Raw genomic sequence first — 27,830 nt, forward strand, 5'->3', positions numbered from 1 at the left:
GCTCCGGGCGCGCCCCGGGAGGCGCCGCAGACGCTTCCCTGTGCCGGGGCGAGATGGCGGCGCCCGGAGCGCCGGTGACCGTCACCGTCACTTACAGTAAGAGCCCCGGGGCAGGGCAGCGGCAGGGGCCTCGGCTCCGGCGGCGAGGGCTCCGGCAGGCCGTTCCCGGGGGCGGGGCGGGCAGGCCGCGGCTGCCCCGGCGAAGGGGGGAGCGACCGGGGCCGGCTGGGCCCCGCTCGGCCCGCTCTCCATCCCGGCTGCGGCCCTGAAGTTTCGCTCCTCGCTGGCCACAGCTTGCCAGTGTCTCTTTCCAGCTGGATCGCTGGCGTAGATCTGCTGTGAGGGGGATAGTGGAAGCGGGGTACAGGGAGCGAGCGGCCTTTGCCAGGAGCGCAGAGCTGCGGTCGGTGGGGGACAGCGGGGACCATCGGGGAGCTGGAGCGTCTCTCTTAGCGGGAAGGGCTGAGGGAGTTGGGCCTGTTCGGCCCTCGAGAAGAGACAGCTGAGAGGAGACCTTGTCAGTATGTACAAATGTGTAAAGGGGGGATGCCAAGGGGATGGATCCAGGGTCTTCTCCGTGGTGCCAAGCAATAGGACCAGAGGCAATGGGCAGGAACTGATGCACAGGGAGTTCCACCTGCATATGAGGTCACTTCTTTACTGTGAGTGTGACCAAGCACTGGACCAGATTGCCCGGAGAGGATGTGCAGTGTTTTTTTCTGAAAATATTCAGAAGTCATCTGGACACAGTCCTGTGCCATGTGCTCTAGGATGGCCCTGCTGGAGCAGGGACGTTGGACTAGCTGACCCGTTCTGTGATTCTGTTGTTTGGTAGTAATTTTCATTTAGATGCAATATATTGCTGAAATCAGCACTGCAACTTAAAGGCAGGTGCTACCCGATAGGCTTTTCTCTTGTTTGTTGAAAAATACTTGGATGTTTGCAGCTAATGGGCTGCAAGACTGCAACAGAGGGTGTGGTTTCTTCAGTGTGACAGATGGGTGCTGACCTGCTGGAATGGGTCACCCAAAGGCTGGCTGACACAACTGAGTTGTTTTTCCTCAAAAAGAGAATTAGGAAGAGGGAGAAGAAGGTGGGAGGGAAGATGGGCTTATATCTGCAAATAAATATAAAATGTTAGTGTGAAGAGGTGATAATAGCCCTGACTCAACAGTTCTTAAAAATAAGATGGAAACACCAGGGTTAAATTTTGGTGAAGTGAGACAGTAGGAGGACTGAGGTGGACAGTAAGGTATTAAGTCAGCAAGGCATTCTGCTGATTTTTGTTAGCAAAACTTGTTAATTTTTTATTGGATTTTTAAAAAATTATTGAATGATAAATTCCACCTGTGTTCCTTTTGCACTATGCTGGTGATGTTTTTTCCATATTTAGAGTTTATTTCTGCTTGGTCATTCACATTTTCAAATTGTTACATTATTTTGTTAAAATGTTTTCTTTATCACCTGGTAGTTTTATTTAAGAGTGTTTGGTGAGGAACTTTGTGGAATAATCCGTTTGAATTGTCATGATTCATGTGCTCGTTTATGCCTTCAGAGAGCTTCATTTGGTCTGAGGGGTTTTAATTTGCAAAGATATCAATAACTTAATGATATTGACATATTTATAATTCCAGCATCTTGCTTTTTGCCAACAGTCACCTTATGTGAGAATGTTTTTATCTTTGCTGTTGTGTTCTTACCTGATAATTACTTTGTCATTAATAAATAGCAAATAGAAGCCATTATTCACCTTGGGCTTCAGGTGTCTGATTTACACCTGCTGCTGTCAGATGCTGGTTTAACACTTTGCACAAACCTTTTTAGTAAAGTTTTGCATGCATGAGTGAAAGTGGGGAAAGATGCAAATTAGGATTGAGAAACTGAATGGCAGCAGACCCACATGCATCACTTCCCAACCTGCAAGTATGGAAGGTTGACCCTGGCTGGACTCCACAAGCCACTCTGTCTCTCACGTCCTCAGCTGGGCAGGGGAGAGAAAATATAAGGAAAGGCTGATGGGCTGAGATAAAGGCAGGGGGAGATCACTTACCAGGTACTGTTCACAGGCAAAATAGACTTGGCTTGGGGAAATGTAGTTTATTAACATTCAAATCAGAGTACAGTAATGAGAACTAAAAAAGAAAACCCCACCTTCCTCCACCCCTCCCTTCTTCTCGGGCTTGACTTTCTTCCCAAATTCTTTAACTCCTACCCCCTGGGCAGTGCAGGGGAATGGAGGCTGTGATCAGTTCATCACACTCTGTCTCTGCTGCTCATTCTTCCTCAGGGGGAGGATTCCTCACACTCTTCCCTTGCTCCAGCATATGGGTCCCTCCCAGTGATTGCAGTCCTTCAGGAACAGGCTGCTCCAATGTGGGTTCCCTACAGGCTTACAAGCCCTGCCAGCAAATCAGCTCCAGTGTGGGCTCCTTTCTTCAGGGGGTCACAGGTCCTGCCAGCTGCCAGTGCAGGCTTCCCAAAGGGGCCATAGCCTCCCTGGGGCATTCATCTGCTCTGGTGTGCATCTCCTCCACAGGCTGCAGGTGGATCTCTGCTCCACTGAGGACCTCTGCTGTGAATTTACAGTAAATTTTTTTTCACAGTCTGCCCAAAGTAGTACTTATAATTTCTGATTAAACTGGTTCTCTTGTTAGACAAGCTTCATCTGTTTCTCAGTTAATGCTTGTTTTTGTTTTTTTTCTCAGTTGCTCATCAGCACAGCCCTTACACAAAGCAGTTGTATATATCAAAACAACTTTTTAAAATATATTGAGATTGTGCTTTGTGGGATTTTTTTTTCCCCCCAACAAATCAGGAAGAAGTTCTGTTTATGGAAAATGCTTTGGTGAGAGGGGCATAATGTAATTTAGCTTAAAAATGTCTTAGATTTAACAAGTGTTGTTGGACTTTTAAAGTTTTCAGGTCACAGTGTCACTTTTCATGTGACTTGTAGGAGGCTGGAGTATTTTAAAATCAATGTTTCTAGCACTATTCTTGTCAAAGATACGTGCACTTAAAATTAGTGGCATGAGAATAGTTTTATTTCTGGTATTTGCTCAGGACTTTTCTCTTCCTGCAGAGTTAAAAATGCCTGTCTTGATTTTCCATGCAGCCAGTGGTGGTTGATTCCTGTGGGTGCTTTCAGATTGACAGCTCTTAAATGCATGGGAGCAGAGGGTTATAGAAAGGGTCCATTCCAAAGCAGAGATTAATAGGCATACTCCTTTTTTCCTAAGAACTTCCTTCTTACTGCATGCAAGTAATCTTAGGGAGTCTGAATAGGATGCTCCATAAGTGGATTGTGACAGATAAGCTGGCACTGCTCAAACTGGTTAAGGCTGCTTATCAGTAGTATTATGGGGAGAAGTAATTTTTGGACTGTGAGAATTCTCTCTGTTTGGTGTGGAGGCAGCACAGGGTCGACACTGATTGCCTGTTTCTCATGTATGAGGAGTGGGGAGCAAAGGAACTGATAAATTGTCTCAGATACCAAGACTCATGCCATTAAAAGTTCCTACAAGTAGGAAATGGGATACTTCACGAAGGTGTGGGCTTTCATGCTTCAGCTTGTGGGATGTCTGGACACCATCTGTACTCTTAAAAAAAAGATAGGGAGTAATATTTAGCAGGAGAATTTTGCCAGTAAAATACACCCGATCAAACTCTTCAGGTTATTACAGTGTAAACCAGAAGTTTCAGCTGAGTCAGTTACTCCAAGAGGAAGGACTGAAAATTATGATTGTACATGAGGATCAGTGGTTTGAGAACTTTCTGCATTAATGGAAATAAATATTAGAAATGTTTTTTCTGTAATGTTTTCTAAGTAACAATAAGTATTACTGTTACTCTGTTTTTCTGTTAGGTAACGAAAAACACAGTATTCAGGTTGCTTCTCAGCAAGAAGACGGTGAACCTACACTACAAGACATGGCTGTACTTATTGAACAAGTCACTGGAGTTCCAGTTCCCTTTCAGAAACTGATATACAAAGGTAACTTATGAGTGTGCAACATTTCTTAGAGATTATAAGCTTTCATCTTAGTCACTTTCAAGTGTTCACGTTTTAAATGTCTTCAAAAAGACATTCCTGTGCCACTAACTGTACTTTAACTGTGTTTTTTCTCCTCTCTCAATTTTCATTTAGGAAAGTCTCTGAAAGAACTGGAACAACCATTATCAGCACTTGGTGTTAAAAATGGTTGCAAAGTCATGTTGATTGGGAAAAGGGTAAGTGTTGCCTTGGGACTTTTTTTTTCTTCCTTAAATTATTGTAATTTTTGTCATTAAGTCAGATGCTGAACACAGAAACAGGTTACAGCATTAACCTAATTTCGTACATCTACCCACAAAATTGAATTCAGTCTCATGTTACCCTGCAAAAAACTGCAGTTTGTACATTTCTGAAATTCCATTATTGACTGGCTTCTGCTTTATGTTATTGACAAGACCGTGCGCAATCTATTGTCAGTGCTCATGAACCTTCGGTGCACCGATGATCTTATCTGCTCATCTTTTTTTTTTCTGATTTAAAAAAACCTCCCCCAACTGTAGCTACTGAGTCTGCTGGGTTATTTCTGGTGGAAGGACTTGTGGCGGGCTTTGCCAAGTAGAGGACAAGGTAATAATCCTGTGATATAAATGCCACCTCTACTTTAAAAATCCTAAGTTAACAATAAGAAAAAAAAAGTTTGCACTTTTCCTTTTTCCCTTCATTTTAATCTTATTTAGTGTGTTTATATACCTTGCTCTTCTAGTATTTGTAATTAAGCTCTGGAAGAAGCTTATTCATGAGAATTTTCGTATTCTCAAATATGAAAAGAATAGCCACAGTGTAGTATGTAAACCAACAGAAGCCTTTATGTCTGTATGGCCAGTGCTGCTGCTTTTTGGCTGCATCGTGTATCCATTTGTTCCATAGTTGTGAATGTTGTACTTTTGAATACACAGAATAGTCCAGAAGAAGAGGCTGAATTAAAGAAGTTAAAAGATTTGGAGAAGTCAGTGGAGCAAATAGCTAATAAGTTAGAGGAAGTTAATAAAGAGTTCACAAGTATCCAGAAGGTATGCCACTTTTGTATCACTTTATATCTTTGCAAAACAGTTTTCTAGGTATATGTATTAAAAAAACCCCAAACAAAACAGTTTAAAGGTTTTGACTAGTCAGTAATAGGCTGCCCCTCCTAATTGCCCAAGGGTCCTGTATAATTATTAGTGAATTTCAAATGCCATTTATGAGTTTGCAAAATAGAGACGTGGCACTATTTGGAAAAAGGTAAATTTTGTTTCATATGAGATAAATTATCTTCTTTATATCTGGAAAAACATGAAAGAATTCTCTTAAAGTCCAAAGGAGAATATCTGTATCTGTTACTTTTTTATGTTTTAAGTAAACCTAGCAGATTTTACATTTACCATGTCAAGAATTGATAGAATACAGATTGAGACTGGAGTCCCTACCATGCTTGAAACTACAGAAATAGTAAATGCTGTTTTCTGCTGTTGTAGATTGGCAGGTCTTCTAAGATGAGTATTCTGTAGGGTATGGGATAATTTTGTTGTTCCTTCCTCAGGGATTTTTAGCAAAGGACCTCCAAGCAGAAGCACTAAAACAGCTGGACAAGAGGATAAAAGGAACTGCAGAGCAGTTCATGAAGACCCTGGAACAGATTGATGCCATTGTAAGTAACTAACCACAGAAGAGGGTCAAATCCCAACAGAAACTTGCTGTTAAGAATATCTTATAATTCATTTGATATTTTAACATACTAGAAATTTTAGTTTGGCTTTGAAAATTAATTAATTCCTTTGCTCATTTTTTCCTTTAATATCCAGTTCTTGGCCTGATATGCCTCCAAAAGATATCTGGCAGCCTCTGTTTCTAACTGGTGACATTAATGCCTGTATATGCATTTCTATTCTGCAGAGGAGCTTCATTTGGGGCAGCAGCCTGTTAAGGCTATAGGAAATGGTTATCCTTTACTCAAGCTTTGCCCTTTTAGTTTGTTTTTGCAAACTTTTGTGGTAGCAGTAATTAATACTCATTTTTGCTAGGCTCTGTGTATTCAACAACTACGAATTTTTGGATTTGGGAAGTGGAGAACTAAGTTTGTAGTCCTACAGTATTTGGGGTGTGAGAGGAAAAAATACAATGTTGTCACTGCCAGAGGTGTGAAAGAAAAGTCTAAAAGTGATGCTTTTGAGTAGAGTAGCTGTAACTTAAACATTTTAACATTAAACATGTTGAAATAGCTACTGCTTCCACTGCAGGAAAGGGGGAGGGATGCTAGGAGCATCTTACAGATTTCTAATGTTGTGACATACTCAGACATTGCCATAAGCCACAGGTCTTTGAAGTTTTCTTCAGGAGGAATACAGTTGAGTCTTGTTCAACAGTTGAAGATTTGTGTGTGTGCATTACCAGAAATGCTGTTTATTTCATCAGTTAAAACATTTGGTCCAGGAGTAAAAGTCAAAATACACTACTTATTACAAATCTTGGTGAGTAGAACACAGAAAATGCTTGAATTGATCATCTGGCACAGGTTTTTTAAATAGCAGAAAGGTTTTTCCAAGAAAATAAAGTTTTTCTGAGATCAGTAGGAAAATTGAATTTCACAGTCATGGCAGTATGTACTTGTTGAATCTGCTCCAATTTACATGAACTCTATTATCAGCATTGGTATCTGAGCATTTACTTTGTTCCCATGATATTTTTTTTATTAAATGACAGATTTGCAATCTAGAAAGACAGTATTGCAGAGAACAGGTTGTTCTAACAATCGAAAAATAAAAGCTGTCCCTTCCGAAATACCAGTCACTGATTTTGTTTACATGACAAATCTATCAAATTGCATGTATCAGTACAGAGGACATTGATGGTGTTACTGACTCAAAATTATGCTCTGGTGGCCCATCCTCCTTTCTTGAGGATTTTTTTGGGTTATAGTTCCTCTTTAGAACTTACTTAAATTACTGTGCTGTTCTGATTAAACTTAACTGTCTCCTTGTCCTAGATATACTAGTCATCTGGTAAATCTATACCAAATTAACATTTAAAGGATTAAAAGAAAGAAGTATTCTGAAAAACCATCATTGTGCCTGTAGCAAACATCTCCCAGACTCCTGGAAAGTTTTGCCACTTACAATAAGATGAGAACGTACTATTAAACTTTTGAATTTATCTGAATCAATAAATATTTCATAAGCTTTTCTTAGTATAATCCTTCAATCCCTTAGCATGGATCATAAACATAAAATTAAATCTTCAGAAGAAAATTGTTTTAAAGCTCAAGGAACATTGTCATGTGAAAGGGAAGATTTTCTCAAACCCTTTGGTCAATCTGTCATTGCTCCAGATTAGCCGAGGCTCTTGGGCCCAACCAATGTGTCTGCAGTGTCCCGTTATGGGGACCCTTCACTGAGCAGTCCTCTGTATTGCAGAGTGGTTCAGCTAACCTGTTCAGGGTTACATGCAGACAGAAAGACCCCCTCCTGGGTCTCCACACCTTTAACTAGTCTGTCAGCACCCCAGGAAGTATTCAGGGACACACAACAACAGCATAAGAGAGACCCCCTGACGGTTCTCCACAGTTGAATATGTTACCTACTGCTGTCCAGCCTCCCTGCAGTGCCATCTCATGACTCCAGTCATGGATTCGTCCCCACCAAGTTTCAGTAACGAAAACTATGTTGTAGCTTTCTACTCTTGGTGCTGTTAGGAACCAAGAGGGAAACACCAGTGAAATACCTCAAAGGGTTTAAGGAGTATTCCTCTAGGAAGGTGACACAGCTGACAGCCCAGCTAGAGTGCCTCACAGCAACACATGGGCAACAGACAGGAGGATTAGAAACCATTTGTCTAAACAATAAAAGAGCACTTTTTTTTTTGTCTATTTTTGATTGTTACATAAGTTTATGGCCCTAAACCGCACAGAGGGGCTCACGTTTTTGCTGAAATGAAACATTACTATAAAGAAACGTCTATTCTTGATCCAGAGTTAGATTAGAAAATAAAAGGTGTACTAATGAGAAACTCCAAGCATTGTATGCATTTTCAACAGTGAGAGCACAATGTTTCTAAAAATGTTCACATAAACATTAAAGAATGATAATTACCTGTACGGGTATTTTACCTATTAAAAACAAACCATACACCTGAGCACCATTCCCCAGCAACACTCCAATTTCACATAGCTCCAAAAAGACAAAGCATGTAACTTTTGTCAGGATGACATACGTGAATATATTGGGTAGTAGGGGTACAGAAAATGATGCAATTTTAATTAAATTAAAAGCTGACAGTGTGTAACACCTCACATCTGTTGCCTTCCATGAGTACATTGCAGAGATGATCAGATGTACAGCTGTAACAGACTGCCAATGTCTGCATTACTGATGATACATTCTAATGATGGCAACTGATTGAGTTAATGTATTATGTAGGTTATTGCTGTATATTACCTATAGACAAGGGGTAAATGTGCTAGCTCTGTTCTTTGCAGTCAGCATGCCATGGTTTTTTATTACTTTTTCTTATAAATTCTTTCTTGTGTAATCATCCTCACTGAGCAGGCATGGCATTCAGGATGCCTGTTCAGAGGATTCTTTGATAATTTCAGTTTTTGCTAATATGTTAATTTCACCATTAAGCTTCATCAACTTGTTTGTTTATTTTACTGCAGAATCTGCCAGAGAATTTCAGTGATTGCAAACTGAAAAAGAAGGGGTTGGTGAAGAGGGTTCAGGTGAGTTTTCTTGGTTTGTTTTTGGTGGTGGTTTTTTTTCCTTTTTTTTTCCCATTAATGTTGGGCACTTGTACACAAGAGCCTGTGAAAATGAGCTGTTTAGATTTTCACAGTGTTTGTTCTTACATTAATATTTCTTATGACCTCCCTTTGAGAGGTATTTAATACTTTATAAAACAGCATACAGCAATACAGATTTTCATTGTTCATGCTGGTTTCGGATAATGCTTGCCGTTCACATTAGTGGTTGACCTTATTGCTGTGTGATAATATTAAGTAATTTTGATAACTAGTAAGGAAAACAGGATTGATCATTCCTCCTTTTTTGCATCTTGGTGGACTGGAGTAATGACTGAGGTCTGGGCACAAAGATGCAGTCAGCTGTAACTCCTGCTGACCTACTCCTGACCTTGCCAGAGGTGTTCTTTGGAAAATTGAACTTCTATTGCAATGTACCAACTTTCTGTGGAGAGCAGGTCTTTAAAATAAGATCTGTGCAGAAGAGCAGCTTGGGGCAGGGGGTTAAGTTGCTTTGCTGTTGTGTGATGCTTATAAAATCCTAGGCATTGTTTGCTTAGAGACCTTGAACTGAAGGTTTCTTAATAAATACTGGAATTCAGCCCCCTCCAACCAAACTTACAGAAATTAATGTAATGCTACTTGTATTACTGGTTTTATTTGTATTGTGCTAAGCTGCATTCCCAGGTTAGACTCCTAAAAATTATTTGCAGAAGTACCTTGCATTCATATATGGCGTTGAAAGATTCTGTCTTTTACTGTAATCTTACTAAGTACTTCCCATTGATGTTTCACAAATTTTTTAAAACAGCCATCTATTTTAGAGGAAGGCCTGTGAAGAAGCACTTTGTAGTAGAAATGGTTTTAGTTAAAGCTTTTGTACCCAGTTACTGAGATAAGTTTAGACAATGCAAATTGAAATGAAGGTGGTTGCTGGAGTAGCTGTGTTATGTGGGGCTCTGAACATGCTCTTGATGGTATATGCCTCAGCATGGACTGATGGCTGTAGACTTTGTGGCAAGCTACTAGACCTCCACTCCTGGGGGAATTTACAGCAGAAATATGTGGGGCTTTGTATAAGAACTGCTGTTAAAGCATAAAAACAGACTCTGTTGAGCAGAGATCAGAATTATTGATGTACTTTTATAGGCACAGTGTTCTACAACTGTAGGTCATGAGCCATTTGAGGACTGCAGAAGAATCTTTAGGGATTTCAGACCAGAGCAGTCAACAACAGTTTGTTTTTCCAGAGCAAAAACAAGAAAACAGTGGCAAGTTATGCTTATTACTCTTAAGTGTTCATGGAAGCAAGCAGGAGCTATTAACTGCCTTCTGTTGCTGGCAGTCATGTATCTTCCAGGATGGGGGAGATAAGTATAAAACGCAGCCAGCAGCAGCAGCAGTTGTTATCACCTTGACTTTTTCATCCCTCAAGTCCTTAATGACATGAGTTGATGACAGTTCAAGGGATTGGATTGGTTGAAAACAGTGTGATGGTTGAGAAACACTCACCTGGCACAACGGTTTGCTGCTCTAGGGGGAGAGAGGTTTCTTAGTGTCATTTTAATGTAAATCACGTGAAATATCTGGTTTGACTGTTAAAGCCTGGTGCAGACATAGTACAACCAAGTGCAAGACATGAATCTTCTCAGAAACTGCAGTGTACTTGCATACCTTAGGATTGGCCTAAAATCGTTTATTGGCTTAAATGCTACTTACTGATAAAGATGAAGATTCAGTTGTGCTCTGTAGTCTGGAGAAATAGAAGAGGTCTTGGTTTAATGAAAGCTCATTTTAGATTTCTCTGGGTAGGTTTGTCATTCCCACCCTTTGGCCTCTGAAGTATGTGTTTTGGAAAGGTGCTTAAAAGTCATGTTCCAAACTGAATGAAGCACTAACTTCTCTGAACCTTTATGTTTCTCATTGTTGTTTATGAAAGTACTTCAGTGGCAGGACTGGTGATGATGGGCAGCCAGGCTATTGCCTTATCAGTTGTCATGTTTCTTTTGGGTTCTGGTTAAATGTAGTTGTGAATAAGCTATTATCAAAACAGCTGGAAGGTGGTTATTGAGTTGGCATCTTCAGATTCAGGATAGGAACTTTCTGTTCTTAAGAGGCACCTTCCATTGCTAAATTGCATATCCAGTGACATTTGTTTGTTTCTTATTCTTAGGTTTTTCTTGCCCAGTGTGATACCATTGAAGGAAATATTGGTCAAGAAATGGACAAGCTACAGTCAAAGAATTTGGCATTGGCAGAATGAGGCATCGCCTTTCATAATTAGGAAACATAATTGCTCTATGAGCAAGAAGAAAAGTTTGCTCTTTGTTTTGGAGCACATATCCAGCTTCCTTTTTTTTTTTTTTTTCCTTTTTAAATCCAGTCTGTTAGACTGGTACCAGTCAGTCATTTCTTGCTGGTTGTCTTGTTTGCCGCTTGGTTAGAAATATTATTTTGAAAAGAAAATCCTTCCTGAAGAATGGCAGAACTAATCTTTGTGATGAATTATGTATCTTATGGATGAATGTTTAGTTAACTAAGTTATGAAGTTTTTGATGGTGGGCAGTTTTGTCTGATGTATCTTTGAATTTACAGCTCAAATCAAAGAAGGCAAACTGAGACAACATCTGGGAAAGCTGAACATTCTAGTAGACAGTTCAGAGCAATAAAAACCCCTACACATTTGTATCTACTTAATGTTTGTATGCATTTATAAATATAAGAAAGCTTGACTATAAGGGAGTTCTACCTATTTTAGCCTTAAATTGTCATAATAAATGGAATGTACTGTAACATGTATGGTACTTAATTTTGAGTGGTGCTTTAAGTTGTTACTGAGCTCCTTGATACAGATGTATGTTTTTTACATAGATTTCTGAGGTACTGTGGTTTTTATAGATTATTTGTATTTTTATTATTTGTGTTCTGTCTTAAGTTGTGTTGGGAAATGAAATGAGATTACTCGTGCTGCTCAAATACCAAGGGTTCAGTTCAAGCAAGGTATAATTAAGGAGCTATTTTGAAAGGGTTTTTTATACTTTTTTCTGATTTTACTGAATTCATGATGCTATATTTAATGGAAAAATGCAGTGATTATTTCTAGTATAAGGCAATCGGTGAATTTTTACAACACGTTGCAAAGTGACACAGCTTTATTTTAGCAATGCCATCTGTCTGAGCGTTATGACTGATTCTTGCAGTCAGATACGTGCCGTGCTTAACCTTCTCTGTTAGATGGAAAATAAGCTTTTTGCCAGAGATGGGAACTTTGAGTGGGTGCAGCCAACTTTGCAGTTGTTGGTCAGAGGCCGTAGCCTGCAGTCAGAGCCTCTGACCATAATGTAGGTGTTCACCTGTAGCTAACACGACTGTAGTAGGAGTTGCTTTTTCACTAGTGCTTCTGGTTGGTAGGTCAGTCATACACAGAGCTGCTGGTGAAGTAGTGACTGGTAAGGAGCCTCTTTCTGTGGGAAAAATAAAGCTCTTTCATCCCAAATGAGTCAGACTGAGAATGTTTAGAAATGGCCCTTAGGTAGTGAGCCTTTATCTGTATGTTTTAATGTTAGCTGTCCTTTCAAGATGAAAATAGGAAATGTATGTAAAAATATCTTAACTTCTAATAAGTTGTAAAACTTAAACAATGCCTAAAGTGTTATAAAGTATTGTCTTTGATGTTTGTAATTGGAGGAGCAAATTTTTTTAAGAGAAAAATGCCATTGGACAAATGAGGTGATAGTCCTGAATTAGAAAGGGTCACTTGTATTCTAAAAATGCTAGTTGACCATATCAAGATTTGAGTTCCCATGCTCTTTATTATTAACCAGTTCTTTCAAGCTTGTATTTTTTCCTTATGAAATTTTCTTATCAGCATCTGTGGAGGATTTCGTGATCTAAACTCTTAGGGACCTTATCTATCACGTTAGGAAATGGTATTGTAGGACTGTGCAGGTTTTTTCCTAGGTTACTAGTCTGGTCATGCTGCATTTTTCTCAGCACTTTAAGGTTAAGAGGAAGAAGCGTTGGTTGTAAGCCATTTTTGTGAAGCCCTGCCTAGCCTGTTGCTGCTTCTGGACCAGATTCAGCTGACTCTTAAACCACCAGCAACACTTGCCTAATTCAGGGAATGCAGATTCATCCACTTTGCTGTGATGGAAAGGATCCTCCCACTCCCAACTGTAGGTCCGCTAATGCACTGACCTTTCACAGGTGCATGTATAATAAGCAAAATAATCCTCTTGTGCCCATAGAGAGAACTGGGAGCTGTGGTCATGGCTAGACCTGTGTCCATTTCTGCTGTTCTTTGTATTTCTCTCTCAGGAGAGAACACTTAGGGCTGCTGGCAGACATCATCTTCCCAGCATTTCTTACCAGAAGCTGCTGCTTCTCAAGATGTGCTTATGTGAGTACATCCAGAGGCTGTCTCAAAGCAAGGTGAATTAATTTTAGGATGTTCTGTAGCAGATCTTTTGATGATCTGCTACTTTGAGGCAAAGAGAGCGATGGTGAACCTCTCCCACCAGCACATCTGTGTTCAGCAGGGAGTGAGTGTCCTGGGCTGAAATTACCTTCCAGTGGTAACTCCTGGTGTCCATTTGATTTCTAGGACAAAAGAATGTGTATGAAGACCAACTTCTGCAGTATAAATTTTTTTGTCTTCCAAATATAAAAATGAATTGGATTTGTTTTGGAAAACAGATGGTTGAATTTAGAGTTATCTAAGACATCCTAGAGTGGACTGACTTTTATACTTAGTTTTGGAAGAGGAGTCCTACACTTTTTTTGTCATAATAGCCTTAAATTTCACTAAAAGCAAGCATCTGTGCTTTTGAAAAGTGCAGCAGACTACAGTTGTGGGAGGAAGGGGAAGGAATAGGAGATTTTAAATATTCTTTAGAATTTGTAAATATAGATCTCAATCAAGCTTAAGCTATATTCTCACTGATTCTGTAGTCCAGGTGTATTGTGATACCTGTTTTGCTACTGAATCATTTCCTCACCCCAGCCACCTGCCCTGATCATGTCAAAACAGAAGTTGCTCCCTTTTGCCTTAGTTGCACTTATCCCATCGTCTTCCTCCAGTTGCTGTGTTGCTCTGGCTGTGTTTACACACCTTGGACTTGCCATCTGGGCAAAATGTACCACAAGGTTTGTCTTTTATGAAAATGTGAATTGAATTACACACTCCCTTGGCCCGTTTCCTTCCCCAAATCCCATGGGCTAGTGTGAGATGAACCAAACCCAACATTCAGGGAGCTGTGGAGTCTCGAGCCATGGGGCGGGTTGCTCTCTGGAAACAGCATAAAATTAGGGGAATCCTCTATGACCAAGTCCTCTAATGTCGCTGTAAACCTGGAGCAGCACTTCTTGACTTTTAATGGACACTCGTGGTTTGGAGTGGAGTACTTGACACCATGGAACTTGGCACTAGATTTTTTTTGTTAACTTACTTTATTGTACTATCTACTATTATAAATGAAAAGGTGAAAATAAAATAAGGAAAGTTCTCTGCTGTCCTTGGTCATGTTTTGGTCACTAAATTCTGTAGATGGGCTGTATTTTAGTGGGGAAGGTGCCCATGTTCCAGTGTTGGCATTGGGAGCAGCCACGGGGTGTGGGGGGCCTTCTGAATCAGGGCACGGTGATCCAGGGCTTGGAATGTTCCCGGAATGGCAGTAATCCAAAGGTTAAAGAAAACTGTGGGGTTTTGTGGTGGTGTTTTTGTTTTGTTTTTAATTTTAAAGCACTTTCCACAGCTGTGTTGTGTACCGAGGGTCTGGCACAGGTTGCCCAGAGAGGCTGTGGAGCCTCCTTTACTGGAGATACCCAGAACCGCCTGGACAGAATCCTGTGCGACGTGCTCTAGGATGACCCTGCCTTGAGCAGGGAGGTTGGACCACATGGATTCGCCCTTCCCACCGGATCCACTCTGTGGTTTCTGGAGCTGGATGTACGGAACGTATCGTTTATTATTTTTTTTCTTATCAGGGGAGGGTGGGGGTACGTTTTAGGGAATGCATTCAGAGACACGTCCCACAGCTCCATTGCTGTGTCTAGCGAGTGCTGACAGCGCTCCACAGGCCGAACCAAGGAACACCCTGACGAGGGCGGAGAATCCAATCCAACCCAATCCAATCCTCCTCCTCCTCCGCCGGCGCCTCCCGGGCGCGTCACGGCGGGCGCCGCGGGGCGGGCGAGGGAAGATGGCGGCGGCGGGGGCTGGCGCGGGGCGGAAGCAGGTGCGGCAGGAGGAGCTGCGGCGCCTCATGCGGGAGAAGCAGCGCCAGAACGCGGGGAAGAAGCGGATCGACTCGCCCTTCGCCAAATATCCTCGGCGCCGCGCTCCCCAGCGCTCGGCTCGGGGACTGTGGGAGGGAGAGGAGGAGGGAGGAAGGGAGGGATACGGGGAGCGGGGGTCCGCGCCGCGCACGCTGCTGCTTCTTCCCTTAACGCGGCCGCCACGTACAACAGCTTGGGGCACCTGAGCTGCTCCCTGTGCAACGCGCCGGTGAAGAGCGAGCTGCTGTGGCAGACCCACGTCCTGGGCAAGCAGCACCGGGAGGTGAGCGGGGTTCGCGGGGGGGCGGCGGTGCGGGTGCCCCGCTGGTGCCGGGGGTGCGGGGGATGCGGGACGGCGTTGTGCGGGGCTTTGCCATTCGGGAGTATCGGGGCAGCACGTCGGAACGGGGAGGGATCCGGGAAAGGTCCCCCCGCCGGAGCGGGGGCTTGGGGCTCGGTGATCCCGAGGGTTCGCGGTAATGGGAGCAGCGCAGCACCCTCCGGGATGCGGGAGGAGTGTGAAAACAAGCCTGGTTGGTTCGTACGCTTTTTGTCTTCTTAAAAGCCATGCAGTGATTGAAAAGCCAGCGCTTTAAAGGGAGGGTCTTGTGTCTTTCAAGGGGTCCGCCCGTAAGGTGAAGCGGTTCCCACGTCAGCCACAGCTTTTGGCTGTCACTTTTCTGAAGCTCAGGCTGTGAAACCCGTACGGAGGTTGCTCTGGTACCTGTGTGCTGTCAAGTGACAGCTTAGGAAAATATGTTAAGGTTAAGAAAAGATGCCTTTTTTTTTTATTTGTAATATAGCAAATGAAGATGAAGAAAAAGATGAAGAATTTATAAAATGATTCAAGGAGCTTGTAATTTGGATGCGGCCTTAAATCCGGGGGAGTGGTTTTAATCCTTTAAGTTCTGCCACTGCTTCTTAGCAGAAACCGAGAGACTGTGCTTACTTTTACAAGCAGCGAGGAAAAGACCAAAGGAACTGAGGGGGGTTCCTAGTTCATTGCCTCCACTGAGACTAGATGACCCTGGCAAGGCACAGTGACATGTCTTTAATGCTAGTGCTGTGTTTTAATTTTGAAACACTTAATATCCCAGGACCTTAGAATGAGTCCAGCCTTCCCGATTTCTTTTCCAGTGCCTTACTGCTGTCAGTGTCACTGATCTTAGCCTTTCCTTTCTTTCTCATACAACCTCCCTTGTGCAGGTGCCTGTCCCCATGTCACATCATTCCAGAGGCTGACAGTCTTTGTTTGGGTATCTGTTATGTCTGTTTCAGTGATCCTGTTCTAGAAAGATATTAGCTCACTTCAATAAGCTGTTCTAAAAGCACTGTATTTTAAGATGCAATCCAGAAGTTACTGCTGGGAAAGTGTCCTGAATTTTTACTTCTTTACAGAGAGTTGCAGAATTAAAAGGTACAAAGCAGACAGTGACTGGTTCAGCTGCTGGCACATCATCTCATCCTGTCAAGAGAAAAACTGTTGACACGGAAAATACAGAGCTAAAGAGAGTCAAAGGTGAGGAGAGAGAAATACTTATCAAGTACCTGCCAGAATTCAGCCATTTTACATCTTGAATGTTTTTAGTTGTTTTTTTTTTTTTTTTCCTTTGTAAGTGAGTGTGAATACACAAGGCTGTTGAGTTAATGTCAGCCCATTGTGGCTAGAAAGGGAAGAAGTCTGTCTTTCTCTGTGAGTTCACTGTCAGGAGAAAACAACGCCTTTGGCAGTTTTCTTCTGGGTTTTTGGGTTAAATTAGGTCATGGAACTGTGTGCTTGGCCCAAACAGAACCAGTAGCAGTATAAGCTAAGCAGTAAAAGTGCTTGCCCAGAAGTGGTGTCACTTCTTTTCAGTGGGATCAAGCCACTAGTTTACCTCAAACCATGCCTCAAAGTTCTTGCTAAAGGAAAGGCAGTTAATTTTTTTCCCTTGGTGTTACTAGACATGTATACCCTTGAAATACACCAAAGTGGGCATTTGTGAACTTGCCGCTCTAGTAGGAGTCTGAGGGTTATTTCTTTTAAAAGCATGAATTTTAAGGAGTGACTCTTGGCTGTTGTACAGGTACAGACGAAAAGCCACACCCATCTACAGCGGGGTAAGTAGATCTTATTACATATGATTTCTTCGTAACTACCAGCAGCTGCATTCTCGCCCAGTTCTCCCTTGTCACTCTTTCTTAGCCAAGGGTAAAGGTTCCGAGTGTCAAAAGATCCCTGCTTCTGCTCAATTTCCAACAGGGTTGTATATTCCTGAACATGGCAGCATCTTCCTCAGTGCAGATGAGAAAATCCTATCTACTCTTAGAGTCTCTGAGAAAATAGGAATTCTTTTACTGTCACAATCAGACTTCTAAGTATTAACATGTGGTGGTATTATACAGTTTGCTAAAATGAATGTAATTAGATTGTGGCATGCATTTTGATCTTTAATACTAACATACTACAGAAGAGGTGGTGGTCTGAAATTAAGACAAATTTTGAATGTCTAATTAAATATCTACAAAAACAATTAACAAATGTCATCAGTAGATCTTCATTAAGGTGGTTTTTGTCACTTAAAATTCATGTAAGAGCATATCCTGCAGTTGAACTCTTAACAAATAAAGGACTGTATTTGACTTCAAGGGAGTGAGTTGAGCACCTTTACTGCCACTAAAAGTTTCTGGTGGTATTTGGACATCTTTACAGGGTTGGTAGATGTCACATGAGATGAGACCTGAGGGTCTGTTGTACACTTCACAGGCTAAATTATTATTATCCTGCATAGATATTAAGTACAGTTACCTTGTAGAAGTTTGAGTTTGTATGCAAAATTAACACTTGAGAGGTTTGTTGATTTGTGAACTCATCTGTGGGATCAGTTTAAAATATAACATGGAAGATTGTTCGGCTTGGAGGTCTGCAGCTATTCTAAGCAAATCTGGGTTTTCTTACTGCTGAGCCTGTGTGGCTTTTCTAAGCTGCAGTTCTGGGCAGCAGTAGGTACCCAAAACAAGTAGTTGTGTTAACACACTGTTATCAAGGTTTATGTGACATTAGTATGACCACTGTTAATTCTGTATTTAATGTGTTCACAGCAGGTATAGTGATGTACATTACTTCATATGTGGAGACAGAATTATTTAAGCCATCTTTCCTCAAAATACAATTTGTTATGGGTTATTTTTGTTAATGTTTTTGATACTGGATATTCAGCTAGAGAAATGGAACTGAAATTTACAGTTTCTGAAACCTGAAATTCGGGTTTTTAGAATTAACTTGAGCATTTCTGGGGAACTTAAAATGAGAGCCACAAGTATGTGATGCCTTCAGACAGTGTCTACGTTGGCAGCTGTGCAGCTCAGGGTATTGTCAGGTATTGTACAATACCTGACGGCTCGCAGAGTGACCAGGCTTTGCGTGCTAGACTGGAACTGACTCTTGTGAAGTTTGAAACAATTCTCTTGTGGGGTCTTTACTAGGCTGCCATCAGATTTTTTTGATGAAGCGGAGCAAGGCAGTGCAAATGTACAGCTTTCCAAGGGTCCAGGTCCCAGTTTATTGTCAGGAAATTACGACGACGACGACGACGATGATGATGAAGAGGAGGAACAAGAACAATCAAGCAAATCTTCCATTATGCCTAAAACTGAAATTCCACCTCCAACTCAAGAAGCAATAGCTAATTCTCTGCCTGCAGGTAATGCTGACTGAAATAGTAAGTGATTCAGTAAGGAGAAAAGCTGTGTTTTAACTGATGATGAAGGGTTTTTCATTTATTTTTCTAATTATTGTCATTAGCTGGTTAGGGTGGGTAATACTGGGATTAGAGGAAGGAGATTCTTTGCTAGTTTGTTATTTTGTGGTGGTTTGTCAGCGTGCTTATTGATTTTATGTTCTAATCGTTTGAGACTGTCAAGTGAAATAATGTCTGGCTGTTCTTCCCTTGATTCAGTAAGGTATTAATTGACATTCTTGTCTAGTCAGAATTTTAGAAACTGCTTGAATAGCTCTTCTTTTTGTCACAGACTTCTGTCCTTCCCTATAGACTTCTTTGACAGCAAGACTCCTGCTGCTCCTGTAGTTTCCCATTCAGGATCCATACAGAAAGCAGAGGTACAAGAGAAGGTAGTGGAAAGGTAAGCAGTCAAATCAAATACTGATAGTTTTAGGAATTGTAAATAAACATTATTCTTCCAGGAAATAAACATTATTCTTCCAGGAAATATAGACCGTGATCACTTAGAAGTGTATCATATTGTTAAGCTGCATTTTCTGAGGAGTTTGTATATATGTCAGCCTCTGGCATTATTTCAGACAGGTATTTTTCACCCTAGGGACAGAATAAGAGATGGAGGAATGCCATACAGTATCTCTTAGACATCTCTATTGGCAAATTTTAACACAGGGTGCTGTGGAAGCTTAATGTCAACCACTGCTTGTAACTGCTTGTTCTGAAGTAATGGTTTAGGTCACATGAGCACTTTCAGACAGCGGTTTAGTGTTTCAGAAGTAGTGACTGTGCTGTTAAAATGTTTGGGTGCTCAGCATAGTGGAAAGAATAGTTAAGAAGCATAAGCTGTAGCTCTCATTTTCACAGTGAGATTTAAACCATTTTGTGCAGTTCCTTGTAAGTGAGGCAAGACCAAGCTGAACAAGGAAGTTTTGATGATTGTAGGTAAAATTCAGGTCTTAAAAAACGTGGTCTATTTCTAGGTACTTTTATGAAGGATTATGGATTTTATTCTTGACTTTTTAACTCTACAATAAATCAGGCTGTAAAGTGTTAACCTGGGCTTATAGTAATCAAATATTTCAGGAAAGAAAACACTGCTGAAGCTTTGCCAGAAGGTTTCTTTGATGATCCTGAAGTGGATGCAAAAGTAAGTGATCTACTCTTTTTATGCTGCAGGATTTATTTCTGCCGGTTGTAATAATTTCCTGAGTAGATGCTTCTCCAGATAATCAGTCATACCAGAATAAAAGAAAATGACTGAAATACTTAGAATAGAACAGACTATTTCAGTTGGAAGGGACCTACAGCAACCATCTAGTCCAACTGCCTGACCCTTCAGGGCTGACTAAAAGTTACAGCATGTTATTGAGAGCATTGTCCGAATGCCTCTTGAGCACTGACAGGCTCGGGGAATCGACCCCTTCTCCAGGAAGCCTCTTCCACCTTCACACTTCCTTCAGCATGCACAGTGCCAAACGAGCAAAACAAACACTTGATATTTCAACCACCAACCTTTTTGTTTTGTAAAATCTGTCACAGATTTGATGACTTTCTTGCTGTCTTTATTGAAATAACAGCGCTGTAGGCTCAAGTCTCTTTTATTTTCCATGACTATATTTCCCTGTGCACACTGTGGAAGGCTACTGTTGTATTTAAATTGCATTGTGAGGTCCAGCCATGATTTCTAATTTGGAGACCTTCCAAGTAATGCTTTTTTATTTTCAGTTAGTCCCACTGTCTCAGCTAACAAGCTTAGGTGTCTTATTTACTCTGACAAGATTCTTTTGGCACCACTCATGCCACATGTTGCCATATGTGAATCGTTTTTTAATGATGTTCTGAATATTGAAATATGTAGCTGAAAAAGCCTTTTTTTTTTTTTCACTTGCTTTGCTTGTTTGGTTTTCTTGGTTTTGTTTGGTTGGTTTTGGGGGTTTTGTTGGTTTTTTTTGGGGGGAGGTGTTTCCGTTTTTTTGGTTTTTTTCTTCGTGTATGACTAATTCAAGTCTTAAGTTTTTCAAATATTTAGTTTCACCATGAGTTGGGAAGCTTGTACAAAGCTGGGAATACCCAGCAGGCAGAGGAGAATCTGCTTATATCTGTGAGGACGCTGGTTAGTGATCTTTGTTCTGGTTATTGCCTCAACTGATAAAATTTACAAGTAGTTACTTGTTCCAACAAGCTCTTCCTGGACCTGGTTGCAGATGCTCCTCCTTTTAATCATCCCTTTCTGAGTATAGCTAATACTCAGAGGAAGGAAAACGTTTGTGACGCCACTTAAATTGAGATGGCTGCAGTGGTCCTGTTTTGGAATCATAAGATAAAATAATTATTTTAAAAATTAACTGAGCATTTGGAAGGGAGATCGTGGGCATCGAAAATGTTTGTTATTTACATTGGGTAAAGCGTATGAATTCTGGATTAGATAAATATTTCAAGAAAAAATAACTTTAGTGTTTAAATTTATTGTAAGAAATACAAATAATTATGAATTACAAAAGACAACCACAATGCATAATAACACAGTACATACACATATGATAGAAATAATCACAGAACAGAAAAATGAAATGATGACTATTACTTCCCAGTATGAGTTTGCTTGGAAGCTTCTAATTTATTCTATAAACTTAATTCATACTACTAAATTTTTTATAATTACTCAGGAACAAAATGTACCAAACTGTTTTCTTTACCGTGGTGATGACTGATGTGTCACCAAAAGAGCAAAATGAATAAAGGAAAAATAAAACTAATGCAAAAAGATGGTGTCGTGAAATTACTAAGTTCAAACTGCTTAGTTCTCCAAGCTATATAATTTCTACCCAGTCCTGAGTCAGGCATAATCTGTTGTCTAACGTGTTATATGCCACATCTTCCAGTTTCAAGTTGTGAAAGTTTTGATTACACAGGTAGATTATCTTGTTTGTTTATTTGCGTTATAAGCACAATCTGGTTTTGATTACCTTAGTCGTAGATCTTAAACACGTTCTTACAGCTACCGCTTTTTCAGACTTCACGTCTTAGTAACTAATGCCATCTACCACAGAATAAAAAGCTTTACGTGCCATTAAAATTGGTTTGTAGCTGTACAGTTTCTTCTGTTAGCCAACAAAATTAGACTACATTTGAAATACAGTCATACTACCTAACAACAGAACAGCTGTTGTTCTATGTTATGCCAAAGGCAAATAATTTACTGCTTTTTGGCTTGTGAAATGGCTGCTGTATGCAATTGAACAGGCAGTTTACAGAAGAATTTAGAAGTTATCACCTGACACAGTGAAATTCCAGACCATCAAATTAACAGACTTAGTCACTTTTGTTACTCCAGACGTTCCACACCAGCCGTTCTTAATTATTCTTTAATGCTACAGTCACTGATGTTGTTTTAATCCAGGAGTAGAGTCAGATTTTTCCTCCAAAACCACTGTGCAAGTGCACTCTCTTACTCATATGTATTACTTCAAATGAAGTACATCGACCAGACTTTTCTGATAACACAGCATAATTTTTCCTATTTCCCCTGATTTTTTACAGTGCCCCAAGGGGTCACTAGACATAAATTGTTACCTTATAAATTTTCATGTTCCTTAGGTGAGAAAAGTTGATGCTCCAAAGGATCAGATGGACAAAGAATGGGATGAATTTCAAAAGGCAATGCGACAGGTCAACACAGTAAGTAATGGAATCTATTTTTATTGATTCTAAATACTATACACAATAAAGAAAACATTTTCATGCAGCTCTTGCAGAATGACTGACATCTGCATTTGTCAGCTGTTTGTTTCAATGCAATGTATGGTTAAATGCACTGTATAAATAAGCAAAGGGTTCCTTCTATTTTCCACTTAAAGGAAATTAGGTTGAAAAACTTTTGATCAGGATCCAGTCATCCATGTGTATCTAGTTAACATTTGTTAAATTGTATTTTATTTAAATACTATTTAGATAACATACACCTCAGATCAGTGTCCTTTATCCAAACAGGACACGATTGTGGACTCTTCTTTAGATCTAGAGATACATGTATATTTTAACCTTTAAAAACACAGAACAAAAGACACCCGTTCGTCTCCCTTTTTCAAAAAGCATCTATAAAGGATAGGTAACCTGGGTATCATGGTTAATTTAAACGTACTGGAAAGGAACCCCAAAATTTGGGAAAGTGTTGAAAGAGTTTGTGTGTGAGACACATAAATTGGCCGCAGTTTTTCTGTACTTCCATTTTTTACTGTTTAGCATTGCATGGAAAGTCTTCCTGCAGCAGGTTTTTTTCCTGCCCTTTTGTACAATATAAAACTGCACTAAAGAATACCTGGCGTTCTTCCCCTAGAATATTAGCTATTTTTTTTATTATTTTAATTGTAAATAATTACTCATCTGTCAACTGCTAAGAAAAGTGGTGCAGAAAAATTTATCATTGCTCATTTTAAAGCCATCAGCACTATAAACAGAGCGAATGTTCATACAAAAGCGGTGGTGGATACATTTTGCTAGCATAAGCCATTCAGATATTCTTCAGCTTAGGAGGAATCTTCTCAGTTATGCGTGGACCATTGATTGCATAGCATCTCCCAGACATTCAGATTTGAGAAAGTATATGCTGAAAAAAATAACAGGTTAGAAACACTTCGGGATCTAGTGGGAATATTTAAGCAATATGTTTACTAATAAGTGTGTGTAATTAAGTCCCAAGCGCTGGGATATAGCTCCTGTTTCAGCCTCAGACTTTGGATGTGTGTAGTTCATTTATGCTCAGCTTCAAATCACAGTGTATTGAAAAATTCAAAAGATTAACCCCAAAGCAGCCAATCTACTTTTGCTTTTAGGAAAAAACATTTCCATTTCAAATTAAACCAGACTGTTGTTTTTTTTCCTGTATTTGCCCTTGTGAAAGTGGGAATATACATATAGGAGATTGACACTAACTTGAGGTAGGGGGGAAAGAGGGAAAGACAGACATCATAAAGGAACGAAAGTGGAATTCAGGATGGAGGTGAATTTTCTTGGTGCTTTTCTGGCTTAGATTTCAGAAGCAATAGTGGCAGAAGATGATGAGGAGGGACGACTAGATCGCCAGATTGGAGAAATTGATGAGCAGATGTAAGTAGATCAATTTTTCCTCAAACTCTCTGTTCTCCAGCAGTAGTGGATTTCTACTTGACTAGACATTTTTAATCTGATACCACCTTTCATTAATCACCTGAATATTTGAAAGACAGACTCCCTCAAATGGCAGAATGATACCTAATAAAGACATGAGTTCTGGTGCAAAGTTATGTAACTTTCTCCAAAGAAAAAACACATCTGAATCACTGAAAGTACAGAAGGTGAATTCTTGGAACAAACTGTCCCCCTTTCCCTTGTCAAATGTCTTAATTTGTATTTCTCTGGTATTTATGTGCACATTTTTAAAAAGTATTTGCTGTACTGAAAATGTCCTATTCTTGTTCTAGTAAAAGTTTACTTAAAGGTTACGCTGAATGATGTACTACATTAAATGAAGTGGCTTGTTTTGTGTTGCTGAAATGGTAGATGTGGCAGTTGAATAAGCCTTACTTTAAACTCAAGAACCTGAAATACAGCTTCGTGGAACAGTTTGTCACCATTATCATGTAGCTTAACACATGGATTAATAGTGATAATGGCAGTAGTAGTGACTGAAAAGGAAAAGATAAATTCTGATTTTAATGAACCTTGCAACAAAAAGAAGACACAAAAAATTAAAGCAACACATAAGACATCTGGGCAGATTTACACGCTACACATAATCAGCGTATAATAACAATAGCATTGAGTTCAAACTGAGGTTTGGTATTACAGAAATGCCTCTTAACAGTGTTCATCTAAGGGCTGGGGAAAACTAAACCTGCCTCTCTGAGGATTCATTTTTCTCAGTAGCTAAGGATACTATAGTACATGGAACCAAATTCAGAAATTTGTAGAGAATTTCAAGTTTGTTACTGAAATTATTTTTTCCCTAAATAAAAGTTACAAATAGATTTTTAGGCTTTTTGTAGTTTTGTCTTCTGACTGTATTTAAATGCAGGCTTTTTAAAATTAATTTGGAAAGCAAACTAATTCCAGGGACATTAGTGTTTTCCTTAGCCTTCAAATTTTTAGCTATGACTGCCTGTAAGTAATTGTATTTCAGATACACAAGGGGAAACAGGATCTACATTGTAATCTTTCCTTGGTGTTTCTTCTTAGCAAAGATGTATTTAAATCAGGCTGATACTAGTTGGCACGTTCAACAAAATACCCCATTTCAAATGGCTAGAGTAATTCTAACAGAACATATTTTAAGGACAGAACTTTTTAAGTAAATGGAAAACTGAAACTTTTGGATTATGTTTACTTAAAATATTCTGCTATAGCACATAGGAAACAGATAAAGAATCTGAACACTTGTGCTGCTTTTTTATTTTCAGAGATGCCACTTCTAAGTTATCAAAACTGATAACCAATTGATGTCTCACCTTTCTACCACACATGAAAACCATAAGTTGAGCAAAGAATGACGTATCTTTCTGTGTGGAAGTAGATATTGGTTCTGTGCTCTTTAAAAAATGATTTGTGGTGGTATTGCAGTTACTAAATATTTGGATTAGATTTCATTGCTAGAGACTGACCACACTACTGCTCTCCTCTGGTCTCCTTCCACCTGATAAACACAGAGAAGGCGCAGTAGCATCTCGAGAGCTTATTTTTTTAATTGATGGGAAGCTGTAAAGCCTCTTTATCTAAAGTTGGAGAGGCAAAATCCAGCACTGTAGACGATCAAATTAATGTGAAAAGGCCACAAGTGTTAATAGGTGGTTTATTTTTCAACAGTGAATGTTATCGCCGTGTTGAGCTTTTGCGTAACCGCCAGGACGAGATGAAGGAGAAGCTAAAGGAAGCCATGAGATTAAGAGCAACACAAGAGAAAGAGGATGAGGATATTGGTAGTGAAGATGAAGAAGAACTGCAGGATTTGCTGTCTCAAGACTGGCGGGTGAAAGGGGCTTTGTTGTAGCATTTCTACAACATGGTTGATACTCTTTTTATCTGTAATGTTACTTCCATTGTTAGAAGTGAGACACCTTTGTTAAATATTTATTTAAAGAGGATTGTGAGATGGTAAAGAGCCAAGTGTTTTAAAAAAGAAATCTTTGTAGATCTAAGTGGTGTATTACTTGTTGTAAAAACTTTACTTTGCAAATGTTTTACAATATTGAATGCACCTTTCCTATTAAAATTACTGGTTTCTTACCAGAAGTATTTCAGTGGGATTAGTAAGTCTATAAAGAATCTCTAAGGTTTTGGAAGGATTAGCCATATTTGGTAATTTTGAGACTTGGCTGTGGCTTATTGTGTATAGAAGTAAAGGATTTGAGTGGTCTACAGAGTTTATCCAGACTGGGGGGTTAGGGAAAGGAAAATATTATACATTTATGTTTTCTGAAAATTTTTAAGTGCTCTTCTGTCCATTGCCCCAGCTCCCAATAAAATATGTACATTTTTTTTCAGGATCTGTTACAGTTTCTCTGTGTATATAAGGACTAGCTCAGAAATGCTGAGCTACAGCTTCTCCACAGTGTATACTCTGTGATGTGCCATATGCAGTGCTGAATATTTTTCTTTATAGTACCCTGTTTTGCTTAGTGCAGCCGTCCTGTAACATACCTCACATTTCTTGAACCAGAGGGATGGGAATACAGTGGTTATATATCTGCATAACTAAATGAAAGGGCAACAAAAAAGGGCAACAAAATGCCAGAGAGGAAGGTACTGCACTGGACACTGAGGAGGTAAAATAATTTCTCTAGCTGTAAAATACTGGCAGTTTTCTTCAAATATTATCTTAGGCACAGAGAGCATCTAAAATTGATTTCTGTTCTGATAAACACAGATTAAGTAAAATGAAGAACCGGCAAACTTGACAAGACTGGGACATGAAAAGCAGACCTACCTTAAGCATTGGTAAGTGTCGTTTTTTTATTTTCATTTTTTTAATGAAGCAAATCTTAAAACATTTCAAATTTGCTGAGCACTTGGAAAAAATAGGAGACGTGTGGCTTGATTTATATAAAAAAGTAAAGTTGTGAAGGAGCAGTTCAACATTTTCCTTTAAGATTCTAGTTTCAAAACTAGATTTTAAAGGGAGAAAACAAGCTTTACTCTTATGAGTAAATTCTCATTACTTGTCTCAGAGATGTTTATGAACCAAGCAATAAAGATTAGAACTAAAGTTAGATATTTGATTTGCCTGTTTTGGAGGAAAGATGTGATATGGTGGGAGCCCTTTCTGTATAGTGATAGAGATGCTTTTTTATCACTCCCGATTTCCATGATGCTTGGGTTCAGCTCTTTATATTTATAAAGCTATCAAAATTCAAGCAATGGTCCTTAGCAGTTTATTGCATCCATTTATTCCTGCTCACATGTGCTGGATTACTGCTATTGGGTTTTGGTTGATTTAATAACCCTAAGTGTAAGTAGCTGTTGCTGCTAAAATGTTTGATGAAACACTATAGTCTTACATGAATTAGTACTGTCATTAAAATATCAATATTCAGAGAGTACTGAAATACAGAATAAGCATTCAGAGAATATTGAAATAAATAATGAATGCTTGGACAAGTTGGAGAAAACTTAGTTGGATCAAAACTGAAATACAATTATTTTTTATAGCAAGAAACACTTGAATATCGATGTCTAAGGTGCTGTCATGCTGCAGTGAAAGATTACTAGACATTTATCACTGTAAAGAGAACTCCGAGCTGAGAGGGTGCTACAGCCTTAAGAGATGGACAGTCTTTTTCAAAACAAAATGAAAGACAGACCTGCACTTCCCCTCTGAGAAGAGCTAAGCTCAGTTTTTAACTGTTCTATTTATATTTGCTTTTCACTGACCCCATTCACCAAAACATCCTAGCTTGTTAACACTGAACTATAGTACCACTCTGCCTTTGGCTTAACATCAGAGAAACAGGATGTGAATAATGTCAGATTACACTGAGCATCGTGGACATACATGTTTTGACAGTATAAAAATGTTAAACTCTCGAGTTTATAACTGACATTT

At 39.7% G+C, this 27,830-nt stretch overlaps 3 protein-coding genes across 6 annotated transcripts in view; 2 read left to right on the forward strand and 1 right to left on the reverse strand.

Annotated features, from left to right (window-relative positions):
- The first annotated feature begins 15 nt into the window (after positions 1–15).
- BAG1 (BCL2 associated athanogene 1) lies at positions 16–14,271 on the forward strand. 2 transcript variants are annotated; one of them, XM_027890916.1, is made up of 7 exons: positions 16–96; positions 3,863–3,991; positions 4,145–4,227; positions 4,948–5,061; positions 5,571–5,678; positions 8,682–8,744; positions 10,936–14,271. In XM_027890916.1, the coding sequence occupies exons 1-7, from the start codon at positions 54–56 to the stop codon at positions 11,023–11,025; spliced, it is 630 nt and encodes a 209-aa protein (XP_027746717.1). In that variant the 5' UTR covers positions 16–53; the 3' UTR covers positions 11,026–14,271. The 2 variants fall into 2 exon arrangements, with proteins under 2 accessions (XP_027746717.1, XP_027746718.1); XM_027890917.1 differs by lacking the exon at positions 4,948–5,061 and having other exon boundaries at positions 17–96.
- A 663-nt stretch (positions 14,272–14,934) lies between these two features.
- Positions 14,935–26,272, forward strand: ZNF830 (zinc finger protein 830). Its single transcript, XM_027890951.1, has 10 exons — positions 14,935–15,084; positions 15,222–15,321; positions 16,437–16,557; positions 17,105–17,138; positions 18,504–18,721; positions 19,070–19,160; positions 19,841–19,904; positions 22,355–22,435; positions 23,787–23,863; positions 25,595–26,272. The coding sequence occupies exons 1-10, from the start codon at positions 14,963–14,965 to the stop codon at positions 25,776–25,778; spliced, it is 1,092 nt and encodes a 363-aa protein (XP_027746752.1). The 5' UTR covers positions 14,935–14,962; the 3' UTR covers positions 25,779–26,272.
- LOC114060994 (poly(rC)-binding protein 3-like) overlaps positions 21,203–27,830 on the reverse strand; it is a 401,074-nt gene continuing 394,446 nt past the window's right edge. For all 3 annotated transcript variants that reach the window (XM_027890950.1, XM_027890949.1, XM_027890945.1), the window contains one exon: positions 21,203–23,363. In XM_027890950.1, coding sequence (XP_027746751.1) covers positions 23,299–23,363 — 65 coding nt within the window. In that variant the 3' untranslated portion in view covers positions 21,203–23,298. The remainder of the gene's footprint in view (positions 23,364–27,830) is intronic.

The sequence above is a fragment of the Empidonax traillii genome, unplaced genomic scaffold (genome assembly GCF_003031625.1).
Source record: "Empidonax traillii isolate 1590-97213 ecotype Southwest subspecies unplaced genomic scaffold, ASM303162v1 scaffold303:size634589, whole genome shotgun sequence".
NCBI classification, from domain to species: domain Eukaryota; kingdom Metazoa; phylum Chordata; class Aves; order Passeriformes; family Tyrannidae; genus Empidonax; species Empidonax traillii.